Source organism: Silurus meridionalis, chromosome 20, assembly GCF_014805685.1.
Source record: "Silurus meridionalis isolate SWU-2019-XX chromosome 20, ASM1480568v1, whole genome shotgun sequence".
NCBI lineage: Eukaryota > Metazoa > Chordata > Actinopteri > Siluriformes > Siluridae > Silurus > Silurus meridionalis.
In genome coordinates, this window is record NC_060903.1 from 16,242,461 (window position 1) to 16,255,705 (window position 13,245).

General features: G+C 40.1%; 2 protein-coding genes across 7 annotated transcripts in view; both read left to right on the forward strand.

Moving 5' to 3' along the window:
* The first annotated feature begins 469 nt into the window (after positions 1 to 469).
* Positions 470 to 4,776, forward strand: eaf1 (ELL associated factor 1). Its single transcript, XM_046876253.1, has 6 exons — positions 470 to 713; positions 1,443 to 1,537; positions 1,625 to 1,761; positions 1,855 to 2,021; positions 2,477 to 2,686; positions 3,644 to 4,776. Exons 1-6 carry the CDS (start codon positions 611 to 613, stop codon positions 3,691 to 3,693), a joined length of 762 nt encoding a protein of 253 aa, XP_046732209.1. The 5' UTR covers positions 470 to 610; the 3' UTR covers positions 3,694 to 4,776.
* A 1,071-nt stretch (positions 4,777 to 5,847) lies between these two features.
* Positions 5,848 to 13,245, forward strand: part of bbs9 (Bardet-Biedl syndrome 9) — a 123,510-nt gene continuing 116,112 nt past the window's right edge. For 3 of the 6 annotated variants that reach the window (XM_046876167.1, XM_046876165.1, XM_046876166.1), the window contains exons 1-5: positions 5,848 to 6,021; positions 7,321 to 7,439; positions 8,010 to 8,160; positions 9,771 to 9,835; positions 11,133 to 11,246. In XM_046876167.1, the coding sequence (XP_046732123.1) occupies positions 7,328 to 7,439; positions 8,010 to 8,160; positions 9,771 to 9,835; positions 11,133 to 11,246 (442 nt within the window). In that variant the 5' untranslated portion in view covers positions 5,848 to 6,021; positions 7,321 to 7,327. Of the gene's footprint in view, positions 6,022 to 7,320; positions 7,440 to 8,009; positions 8,161 to 9,770; positions 9,836 to 11,132; positions 11,247 to 12,473; positions 12,610 to 13,245 lie in introns of those variants that run through there. The other 3 variants (XM_046876162.1, XM_046876163.1, XM_046876168.1) reach the window with 2 other exon arrangements.

The following is a 13,245-nucleotide window of genomic DNA, read 5'->3' on the forward strand; positions in this document are numbered from 1 at the left end:
TAAGTTTGTGAAGATTCAATATTCTTGAAATTACAGATTTGGAACGACCAACTTGTCTTGCTATGGCTGATAGGGTCATCCCTTTGGCCTTCATCTGGACAACCTGCTGCCGGAGGCTTTCAGTCACTTTAGAACGGCCTACCATCTTGCAGAGTCGGTGAAACTGGAAGTTAGGCTGCCAGTTAAATAGGGGTTGACAGATAATCAAGGAAATTAGCACCAGGTGCCAGATTAACATCTATCTGAAAGTGTTTTCTAATTTTGATCAGTGTGTTCAATTGTTTATTAATTGTTCTCTAATTTTGATCTCCAGTGTGTGTGTGTGTATATATATATATATATATATATATATATATATATATATATATATATATATATATATATATATATATATATACATACACATATATTATAAACATTTCCCCATTTTCAACTTCCGTTTTTGCAACCAGAGACTTTTATTTTGGTAATGTACGCGGAAGTTGTCCGATGTAAACAGTTTGTGTGATGGTTGTATGTGGAGATTGTGGCGGAAACCCGGAGGAAATCCTGCTGTTTGCAGCTCTCAGGTGAATAAATGTGGCAGTGAGGAGGATCAGTGGTTCCAGTCATGAACGGAAGCTGTAACGCGGTGCTGGATAAAGAGGAGCACGTGTTAAAGCTGGGAGAAAGCTTCGAGAAAAGAGCCAAGTCCTCCTTCCACACCATCAGATGTGAGTGAGGCGCTGCACCGGAATACTGTCTACTGCGTACTGACTCTACTGCAGCACTGCGTTTCACCCCTACAGCTCGCGAAAGTGTCTGTCTGTCTGCCCGCCTGTCTGTCTGTCTGTCTGTCTGTCTGCCCGCCTGTCTGTCTGTCTGTCTGTCTGCCCGCCTGTCTGTCTGTCTGTCTGTCTGCCCGCCTGTCTGTCTGTCTGTCTGTCTGCCCGCCTGTCTGTCTGCCCGCCCGCCTGCCCGTCCGCCTGCCAGTCTGTCCGTCCGTCCGCCTGCCTGTCTGTCTGTCTGTCCATCTGTCTGTCTGCCTGCCTGCCCGCCTGCCTGCCTGTATGTCCATCTGCCTGTCTGTCCGTCCGTCTATCTGTCCATCTATATGCTGTAGTCTCTTTCTTTCTTTAGGAAGTAGTCTCTTTCTTTTTTCCTCTTTCTTTACTAAGGAATTTCTCTCTCTCTCTCTCTCTCTCTCTCTCTCTCTCTCTTTCTTTCTTTCTTTCTTTCTTTCTTTCTTTCAGAAGTCTTTCCTTCTTCGTTCAAAATAGTTTATTTTCAATTTCTTTCTATTTTATTTTCATGGTTTAGAAAGGAGTTTTTTTCTTTTTTCTTTCTTTAGGAAGGAGTAAACTTTTCTCAATTGGAAGTAGTATCTATCTATCTATCTATCTATCTATCTATCTATCTATCTATCTATTGGAAAGATTCTGATCATGTGATTGTTATTGCAGATGACTTTAAGCCGGCGTCCATTGACACGTCCTGTGAAGGAGAGCTGCAGGTGGGAAAAGGAGAGGAGGTCACCATCACGCTGCCACACATCCCTGTGAGCGTTTCTTTTCTTCCCTCTCTTCATCGTACCTCGTCGTTCTTCCTTTGTAGTTACAGTTGTGGAACGTTTGTTGTCCCTCAGGGTTCAACGCCTCCAATGACGGTCTTCAAGGGCAACAAGCGTCCGTATCAGAAAGACTGCGTCCTGATCATCAACCACGACACCGGAGACTTTGTGCTGGAGAAGCTCAGCAGCAGCATTCAGGTCAAGAAGACCAGGTGAGGCTTCGGAGCAGGTGAAGGAACTTCAGTGCACTTTGACTTCACTGTTTGTTCGTGTTCGTTTGACATGTTTGCTTGTTGTTGTATCAGAGCCGAGGGCAGCAGTAAGATCCAGGCTCGGATCGAGCAGCAGTCAGTGAGAGCCAGTCAGCCTTCCTCCCAGTTCCGCACTCCCACTAAACCCAGCAGCGGCGTGAAGACGTCCCCCAGTAAAGACAACCCGTCTCCTGAACCCCAGCTGGACGACATCAAGAGAGGTGAGACTCCATTCACTCCAACTGGCTCCTGGTCTTTTTTCCTCCTTTCGTTCGTTCAATTTGTCTTTCTTTCATTCATTCTGTCTTTTTTTTCTGTTTGTTTCTTGCATTCTTTGTCATTTGTTTTTACTGTCCTTTATTTTGTCTTTTGTTCGTTCATTGTCTTTCTTTCTTTCGATTTGTTTTTCTTTTTGTTCTTTCCATTCTTTCTTTCTTTCTTTCTTTCTTTCTTCTCCATCCTACTTCTCTCTCTCTTTCCTCCTCTTTGTGTCTTATTTTTCATTCTCCTTTCTTTCTTTTAATTGCTCTTTTCTTCCTCCTATTTTCTCTTTCCCTTTCCCTTTATTTCTTTTTCTAATTGCTGCTCTCATTTTCCCCCTCTTCTTTTCTTTCTGTTTTGCTATCTCTCACATTCTTTCTGCCATTTCTCTTCCTTCTCTCTCTCTCTCATTCAGAGTTGCGGGCGGAGGTGGAGATCATTGAGCAGATGAGCAGCAGCGGCAGCAGCTCCTCCGACTCGGCCAGTTGTTCAGGCAGCGGAGACGACGACAGCTTGAGCAGCGATGGAGAGCAGGAGAGTGCAAACCTTCACCCGTCTCCCAGCCGAGAGCTGAGCAACGGCACGGACAAATCACAGGGCAGCAACCAGCTCATGAACACGCTCAGTGAGACACACACACACACACACACACACACACACACACACACACACACACACACACACAGAGTCTTATTGATTATTATTTATAAATCCTAAATGGACAAAAGAATTGGGATACCTGTTTTTGGAAGATCTTGATTGGGCTGCTATAGAACTCTAAACCCTATAGAACACCTTCAGGATGAATTGGAATGCTGACTGCACCTCCTCATCCCACATCACTACCTGAATGAGCACAAATCTCCACAAGCACACTCCAAAATCTAGTGGAACATCTTCCCAGAAGAGTGAAGGTTATTATAACAGTAAATTGGGACTAAATGTGGAATGGGATGTTTAAAAAGTACATACCGATCTCATGCTCAGATGACCACAAACATTTGTCCATATATTGTTACCGTGTAAACCCAGTCTGCATACATTTGAACCGGATTGCATCATTTGTAGTGTGAAGCCGATAACCGATTTATCAACCGATAAAACGAATACCTTATAAAAAACAAACCAACACTCCGTGTAAATAGTACTGAACTTTATTACAAAATTACAATATAAAAATAATATAGCACTCTCCGTGCAGCGCGTCATCTCGCGTGCAAAAACAAACAGCACGTGGTGTCAGTGATTCGCCACTAGGGGCCGCTCTTATATTGACAGCGGACCTTCTCAGCCACTCCAGCAACGGACGAAAACCCGGAAAAACGGTATGGATATCGGTATCGATAGTTCCAGCAATCACAATCAGTGGCGATTAATCAGCAAAACCGATTAATCGGTCAACCTCTAGACATTAATGTACAGTACAGCATTGACTCTTTTTTATATTTTTATATTGTTTGGTGTAATATAGAAAAAAAATCCATAGAAATTCTTATAACTATAAAAATGTTTATATATATTTTTTTTACACACACACACATTTATGAACTAAAGGATGTATCGGTGTTTGTTCTCTTTTCAGGAAACGATCTGCAGCTAAGCGAATCCGGCAGCGACAGCGATGACGATTGACCTCCTCCTTCTTCCTGCTTTTTATGCCATTTTATGCTTTTACAGAACTCCAGAAGCTTGTATTTTTATGACTATTTTATTTCATTAAAGTATATTTTTAGGCGATAGAAGCGTATATATTAGAGCTCGGCTTGTTTTTTTGCCATCGCGCGATCACATGATCATATCACCACTAGCTTGTTGTTAAATTGCGTCAGGTCACATGGCATGTCTGGTGCATTTTTTTTGTCATGATGCCGTGCTGTTACGAGCAGTTTGATCACCAGGGCCTGTGGATTTGCAGTGTCTTTTGGTGACTTGCGTGCACGATTCTCCTCTAGGGGGCGGTACATAGAGGCTACATATCCATTGGGTGAAATGCATTGACAGGAAAAGATAAAAATGGATTGTCGGATAGCAAATATTTGTGTTTGGTTTTATTTTTTTATGCAAATAACTGCATAGCCCCGACAAATCAGACAAACGCAGTGTTTATACTGTCAGTTCACAACTGTGTGTGTTCACATTGTAATTATAATATTATAATATTAATTATAATATTTAGACGAAAATATTGAACCTCAGTGACACAAAACGCACCATTTCAGGTTGGTTTAATTCGTTCTGTATTGTAAAGAGGCTCCGCCCCCTCGAGGCAGATCCTTCACGGCGTGGGCTCGAATTGTGTGTAAACTGTGTTTTTTGTTCGTTTTTTTTTTTTTTTTTAACACGCCACCATGCTGTGATCGCACCACGATGCGTGCTCGGTCTTTATAAGCACTTATGAAGTTTATCCGAAGCAGTTTAGAGCTTAGAGTCCAAAAAGGTCACATTGCTTCTTCTGTATAGAGATGGAAGGAAATATTGTATATTAAGACCAGTGTATTTGTAAAAAAACAAAAAACAATAACAAAGAAAGAAATAAAAGGATATTAGGGTTTCAGCTTTCGTGTGGATCTGTGTAGATTTTAATTTGTGTCAAAACCAGTATTTAAAAGAAAAAAAAGAAAGGTTTTGTGTGTGTGTGTGTGTGTGTGTGTGTGTGTGTGTGTGTGTGTGTGTGTAAATGTGCCTGATGAAGCAATAAAGACCTGTTTTCTGTAATCTCTGGTTCTAGTCTTCAGTTTTTGTTTATGGAAAAGTTTGTGGTGTGTGTGGAATGAGCTTTACTGCTGCAAAACCCGTCTGATTGAACACATTGGTCCTAATAAAAAGTAATTGCTTATAGACACATTATAAAAACTATATAAATGTTTCCAACATGATGCTCCAAAATATTCTGATTTATATACAGTGCATGGAAACATAGTGTTTCATGTGCTGTTCCTCTAATAAACTCATTTCTAATCCTGTCCATCGTCATCACTCCCGATGAAAACCTCAACATCTTCAGCTCTGCTACCTCCAACTCCAACTCCTGTCTTTTACTCAATGCCACTGTCTTTAAACCATACAACATCTCAGGTCTCACCACAGTCCTATAAACTTTCCTTTCACTCTCACAGATACTTTTCTATCACAAATCACTCCTGCTATCACTCTTCTCCACCCACTCCACCCTGCCTGCACTCTTTTATTCACTTCCCTAACACACTCTTCATTACTCTGCACTGTTGACCCCAGGTACCTGAACTCATCCACCTTCTCCACCTCTTCTCCCTGTAACCACACCCCTCCACTGCCCTCCCTCTCATTCACACACATGTACTCTGTCTTACTCCTACTGACTTTAATTCTCCTTCTCTCCAGCATGTACCTCCACCTCTCCAGGCTCTTCTCCACCTACTCTCACCACAAATCACAATATCATCCGCAAACATCATAGTCCACGGAGACTCCTGTCTGACCTCATCTGTCAACCTGTCCATCACCACTGCAAACAGGAAAGGGCTCAGAACCGATCCTTGATGAAGTCCAACCTCCACTTTGACAATACAATACAATACAATACGTTTAAATCGAGACCATTATTTTGAAATGAAGAAAATAGATGAGACTCGGGCGTGTTGTTCCAACATCCGGGAATTTTGTTACATCGTAAATAGTGTTATTACATAAATTATGTGTGGTTCATCTGTATTCCTATTTTTATTTAGTATATATATGGGCAAATCACATTTATTTTCAGCCCAACATGCAACCTATATTATTGAGAACCAGAAACAGAGCTTTTCGGGGGTAGTGAGTGCACTTTTATTTTGCCGTCAGACATGGCAGCGTCGCCGTTTCCTGTTTGACGATGGGCTGTTAACGTTGGTGGCAGTGCCATGGCAACCGCGACGGGAGCGCACGCAGGGCAGCGGTAACGTGAAGCGGCGGCGGTGGTAACGTGAGGGGTCCCGGTGGAAGGTAAGAGCAGCAAACATTCTGTACAGACCCGTAGGGAGGAATAAAATCCCGCTTTACGCTGAACACGGAGCTCAATCAGCTGTATAGCGGCGCTCCGGCTTGGTTGAATACCAATTCGATTATTAGTGGATTATTTGGTGCACTATTTAGGACGCGACAGCTGTTATTAACTACCCGGATGTAGGTAATTATCTAGGGAATGTAGAGGCATTTGGGATTCGACCCGGTTTTTTACTCTTCTACACATACACACTCCAGGATAACTGTAGGTTTATGTAAGTATTTAATCGGATTACGATGCAGGCGTGTGTGTGGTGTGTGTGTGTGTGTGTGTGTGTGTGTGTGTGTGTGTGTGTGTGTGTGTGTGAGAGAGGTTAAATACAAAAGGAACACGTTTTACATCTTCAGTGTGGTTTAGAACACGTTTGGGCTCAGTGGCATCAGATCCGCTCATTAGAATATGCAAAATAAACAGCAATCATATTACAGTGGACAAAAACTGTACAGTTTCTAAATGTATGGACTTGTATTAAAGTTTAAATTATTTAAGCGTACAACATTACTGTTATTTGTGTTTTTTTATTATTCAAGTTTTAAAGTGTGATTAAAAAGTGTTCTTACTCTGTAAAAAAAATATGCAAATAAGACAGGCGAGTGGGGCGGCGCTAATTTGCATATCGCAAATATTTATGAGGTGAAATAAGGGTCCTTCTCTGTGTCCCTCTCTGTGTCTATATCTCTTCTTCTTCTTCTCTCTCTCTCTCTCTCTCTCTCTCTCTCCTTGTCTTGGATTACCCATCACTTTCACCTGCTCGCTTGTCAGCAATTAGAAAAGCCGCCCAGCTCCTAATGTGAAATCCTTCACCATGTGATGTGTTTGTTATTGACCCCACTGATGAGTCTGGAGTGAAATATTTCGAGGTTTAGCAGTTCAAGGAAAACAATCAATCAATCAATCGGGAAACCTGACGAGAAGCCGATTTGCTGCTACCTTCCAGATAATTATTTCACAATATAAGGATATTGTGGGGTTTTTTTTTTTTTTTTTATGCCAACCTGCTTTTCCAACCATACAATACATTTTGACAGTTTATTTTAATCTGTTAATTTATACATTTATATGTTTAATATTCTTAAAATCAGTAAATGATAACTTTAAATTTGTGATGTGACTGTCAGAGCTGCTGTTATAGAAAAAGACCGGATTGGATCTTCTATTCCAGATGTGGAATGTTTAGGGGGGGATGCATATACACAATGTGTACAATCCGAACTGTTTTTGTTTGTCCTCTCCCACAGCAGTGAGATGTCTCTGTTTAAGGCTCGGGAGTGGTGGTCGGCCGTGCTGGGCAAGGGGGAGGAGTTTGACCAGGGCTGCCTTTGTGTCGGGGATGTGGACAACAGCGGAAGTGGATACGGTGAGCCGCCGTCCAGAATCAACATGTCTGATCGATTTACGTCAAAGGAAACATTTAATAGATTTTTATTACATGAAATAAAACGCTTTCAGGTTTTCAAGAAGTCGGGTAATAATAGTGCAACTTTGATGACCTTGATGACACAGTAATGTGTAGGGATGCGATTTGCATCTTGATGCATAGCCAATGATAAGATGTATTAAAGATGCGTGCGAGGTGGTATTAAAAAGTTAGCCCTGTTAACAAGAAGGTACTTTATTCATCTATGTTTACACAATATCAGCTTCAAAATAGTGAAAAAAATTTCAGCCGGATCTGGCGAGGGTGCCGAAGTGAGGTCATGTGGATCGTTCTCCGACCATCATCATGCACAAGTTGCTGAATGGTTTCGACGTTTTTGGGGGTTGAGCTTGTCAAAGGTCTTCCTAATCTTCCCGTCTTCCAGTGATGTCCAGTTCTCAGTTGTCCAAGCTCAGTTGTATGAAAGAAGGAAATATCGCTCTGGAAAAGGCCGTCTGCCAAATGTCATATATAGAAATGTAAACCTTTGTTCTATGGATGTTTCTATAGATAAGGTGGTGGTGGGCAGCTACATGGGAATGCTGCGGATTTTTGCCCCCCACATCACCCGGCCGGGCGAGCAGAGTGGAGCGGACGCCCAGCTGCTGGAGGTCCAACTGCGAGATCCCATCATCCAGGTGGAAGTGGGCAAGTTTGTCTCGTAAGTCATCATTTGTTCGGACTGGTGTGATGAGTGATCCAATAAACTCGGCCACGAGAGAAGCGCATGTAGTTACCAGGTTTCGAGATGATACAAGACTAAAAATGGAGGCACAGTAGTATGTTCCAGGGGGTGAATGTTATCTGTCAGCTGTATTTTTCCTCAGAAAGGTTTTCAAATTGATGTTTTCACACGTCTCACACTAAAGTCATTTAAATACACAGAACGTTTTCATTCACGCTCTGTACAGAATAATTTTGCATTCATGCTGTGCTTTGGAACGTTTATTGCGTTTCGCAGTATTTTTTTGCGTTATAAAGGATCCACATGCACAATGGGGCTGTTTTAATCATAAACCAAATGAATAGGATTTCACAGGTTTGTACATTTGTATAATATATAATACAATATAGACTTTTTTTTATTATTATAATATTGACTTCCAGTTTGATAGTTTTCTAGTACCGCAAATTTATAACAGGCAAAAAGACACAAGAATTGGATGATGAATGACTGGAAGTAATTTCTGTGGATAGTTGAGTCCAAATCTTGACATTTTTGGCTCTAACATTTAAAATGGAGAACAGGAAAGAAGATCAGACCCTCGCACAAGCATAGTCACACATGAGGGTGGAAGCTTAATGGATTGGGGTTGTTTTGGAGCAGGAAAGGTTGGAGACTCATTCCGGAAAGCGGAAGGAATCCTAAACCAACATGGCTCCCATTCTATACTACAACATTGTGCAGTTCTGTCTGGACTCATTGGAACAGACATAACCATACAACAAGACGATGAAAACTTGAAGCGCACGTCCAAAAACTCTGTAATTGTTATTCATAGAGTAAACAGTTGTCTAGAGTGTTATTTCTAATGGAATGGGCTCCCGGGTCACCGCACCAAATCCTATCGAACTGCTCTGGGATGAAGTGAAATGTACAGATAAATGTTTCAGTCCAGATGCAGAGAGAGAGTTTTTTTTAATGAAAATAAAGTGGACTATCTGAACATTTTATATATTTGTTTAGTCAAAGTAAAAAGTAAAGTAACCTCGTTGCATTGAAACAAAAGGAACATGCATGTTTCTCTCAATAAAAACAAAATCGATAGGCGTCTCCTAACTTTGAAAGTTTCTTTATTCTTCTCTGTAGGTCTTTAAGTGTTGGGTTTCTCTCAGACATGTGGATGTTTTGTGCTTCAAGACTCTCTTTTAAAACCTATTACCTGATTTGATCTCTAATCATTGGTTTCGCTACGTACAGGAGGTAGAGTCTAGTGAAAGTATTTGTATATATTTTGGCACAGAGTTACTGCTGTGGTTTGGGCCCACATTATAAGTCCCATTTCACTTTTTTCCCCCCAAACAGTGTCTCGTGGTTGAAAGACCTGACAGCTTGTCAGGCGAAACCTCAAATCGAACACACCAGAGAAGATTTTGTTTCAGTTCTTTTGCACTGGGGAGGGTTTCTTGCAGATTTTGGAACATCGGCGTGTGGAGCGTTTCCAGCATTTATACTGCCGGGAACTTTTAATCCTCTAATTTTGCAGACTTGATGTTAGGAAAAATGTAGACTGAATGATTGACCATTGATCTCTGTTCCTGTGTTCCCAGGTGCTCAGAGCTTCTTCATTTAGCAGTGTTGCATCCCAGAAAACTGTCCATCTATGCTGTTTCAGGTTAGTTTACTGTCCTGTGAAGAGGCAGTGTTCTGTATGTTAAGCCTCAAGTTTAGAAATCTGACATGAAGGACACTAAAGTTCGATCAATAGTGGATTTTACTGAAACCGATAACTTGGTTGGATCATACTTGCCGATTACCGATCAATCAACTGATTAATCGGTTCTAAATTGATACTGGATAAAAAAATGATAACACTTCATTTGAAATAGTATTGAGCTTTATAACATCGAACAAAAAAACAACAACTACTGCATACATAAAAATTAGCTAAATGAAATAAATATGAATAAATTAAAAAAAATATATCATATTATTAATACATTTTGAATATAATAAATATAGAATTTAAATCTGCATTTAAAACTTACTTTTCCAGGATAGCTTTTATGTGATCTTTTGTTTTGTAGTATTTTACGATATTTATTGACTTATTTTATTATTACTTTTGTTATTATTATAATTTGATTTGTATTTTTTTTTTTTATCCTTGGAAAGTGCTTTGAGATGTAACTTTTAAAACCTCAATAAAATAAAGATTATTATTATTATTATTATTATTATTATTATTATTATTATTCGCCCCTAGAGGCCGCTCTCATAATGACAATGGACCGGAAACCGGAAAAACTATTGGTATGGATTTTTGCTGATAGCCAGCAATCTACTAGTGGTGCTGATTATTCAACAAAACCGATGTATCATTTGACTACTAAATTCTATATATTTTATTATTTTCCCGTAACAGCCTATAAAATATTTTATAGGCTGTTACGGGAAAATAATAAAATATATAGAATTTTTCTATAGCGACACCTTAAAATGTAATATTCCTCTTATACAACAGTCATTTATTTATCAAAAATGGCAATTAAGTTTTTTTATTTATTTATAGTTACATTTAATGTTGTAAAACATCCTCGAGACAAAGAAGTTTCCATTTCACCTGCGTTACAGCAGCTCTAAATAGTTTCTTCTGTTTTTTTTTTCTGTCTTTGGGCTGCAATGGGACAATTTACAGAAAACTTCACCGTGTCAAGTTTTTTTTTATATAATAACAATTTCTAATACATTTATTATTTGTTCTAGATTTTGTGGCAATATACCAACAGTTCCTCTAAATAGTTTCGAAACGATTCGAAAATGTATCGCGTAAACCTTTGGTAGATCACAGAACACCATCCGACCAATAAGATTTGAGAATTAAAAACACTGTGCTATTAAAACATAAGCTTTGTATTTTTATGGAGTAATATCGCAGTAATATGATGTTCTTTCTCAACGCTGTTTTTCAGGTACTGCTGGAAACGTGGAACATGGGGATCAGTACCAACTCCGACTTGTTTACGAGCACAACCTGCAGAGGACGGCCTGCAACATGACCTACGGAGCTTTTGGAGGGGTCACGGGTGAGCGTTCAGCTGGAGAATGAATGCATCCAGGCATGCTTTCGTTCCCAGGGTTCACCGGGGTTTTTCTTTTAAAGGAACAGTGAAAAATATACACAAATTTCTCACTTGTGCCAAATATAGTTATTAAACTGAGGCATGTCTGGTGTCTGAATGTCTGTTATATGAAATTCACTACATGTGGGGCAGCAGTAAAGCATGCTAGAAACACATCAATTATATCAACCAGTGGTTAGCTTTATCTGCTGTCAGGGGAGCTTTAATCAACGTAATCAAAATCACTGATTACGTTTTATTTATTTATTTATTTCATGAATATGTATTTAACTATTATCCAATAGTCTATTCTCTTCATGTCATAGATTGAGGAAACAGTTTTTCCAAGAACCATTTTCACTAATTGGAGATTTCTTCCTAACCTTGTGATCCAGTTCATACCAGAGCAGTTCAATAGGATTTGGTGCGGTGACCCGACAGGCCATTCCATGATAGATAACACTCCAGACGACTAAGTTTGCTCTCTAAATAAAGCTTACAGAACTTAAACGTACGCTTCGGTTCATCGTCTTGTTGTATGGTGAACTCGGTTTTAATGAGTCGAGGCATGGTGTATGTTGACGTATGGAATGGTTGCCATGTTGGTTCAGGATTCCTTTCACTTTCCGAAATAAGTCTTCAACCCAAACCATCTTTAAAACAACGTTCTTCCACCCATTCACTGTCCAATTTGTGTGTCCAAGTTTGTTGCATGTAAACAAAAGGAACATGTGTCACAGTATGTCAGGGGGAATCTTATTTACTGCTGACTCCTTCTTCGTCCTCAGTGTGGATAAAGAACGGATTAGAATAACGCTTCTGTAAATAGAGCAATCTTAATGCTTTAGGCTTGTACAGGGTTTGCGCTGGGTCTTAAAAAGTTAAAAATTCGATGTTGTTGCCTAGATAGATAGATAGATAGATAGATAGATAGATAGATAGATAGATAGATAGATAGGTCATTTATTAATTTCATTGGGAATGTTACATTTCTGTTATTGGAGCGAATTTCTCTCAGATCGTACCACAGAAGTAAAGCGGATTTTATTTTTTCAGGGATGTGGAAGTGCAAGTTGGGGTTCTCGGCTTGAAAAAAATTAATTTAGGCCTCGGTTAGGGCCAGTTTCTAACAGCGTATTTGTGTGCGTATTTTTGATTGTGTGATATAAGTCTTCATTTTTATTCCTAAAGGTCTTAAAAAGTCCTAAATATGACTTGGTGAAGCCTGCAGAAACCCTGCTATGCAATATCCTGATGAACCACACGGTGGCAACAGAGTCTGTCTTTGCAACTTCATTTATCTACAGCGCCTCAAAAAAGAGAAGAGGTAGTACTTTTGGGGAAAATACTATAGTGGAATGTGGTTACAGTTTTCGCTTGTGAATAAGAATCGCTGAAGTAAGCACCGAGATGAATTACAGTACAGAACCTCTAGTGGAAAACGGAATGGCCCAATTATTCATATATATGGCGATATTAATGACGTCCCCCAGAGTCCGAGGTGGTCCAGAATCAGGGAAGGAGACAGTAGTTCTGAAAGGAATGTACTGTGTGTGTGTGTGTGTGTGTGTGTGTGTGTGTGTGTGTGTGTGTGGGGTGTGTAGTGGCCCGGTCCTGACCAAAGCATGTCTGTTCCACTAATTACAATACAAGCACTCATTATTTTGCACTGAACCATTCAAAACTCATTAACACTCACTCACTCGCACCTACTTGCTCTCATACACCGGACACGCTCTCATTAGGTTTCCATATGCTCAGGAGGACGAACGGCTTTGTTGGCGGTTCTCGTTCGACTCCTCGCTGACGAGCGTGCAGTCTGTTTTAATGGTGCAGTGAGACCTAATTAGTAGCGTCTGTAGATTTTACAGCACCTTGCAAGCCGTTTTCTGTGTCGTAAAAAAGAAAACGTGAATCTAAACGCACCACACAGTCCATGCTAACTCTTAAGTCGGAACGTAGG

Coding starts and splice junctions, on each gene's coding strand:
- eaf1 (XM_046876253.1), top strand. CDS start 611: ATGAACGGAAGCTGTAACGCGGTGCTGGATAAAGAGGAGCACGTGTTA. Junction 714..1,442: donor CTCCTTCCACACCATCAGAT/GTGAGTGAGGCG, acceptor TTGTTATTGCAG/ATGACTTTAAGCCGGCGTCC. Junction 2,022..2,476: donor GCTGGACGACATCAAGAGAG/GTGAGACTCCAT, acceptor TCTCTCATTCAG/AGTTGCGGGCGGAGGTGGAG.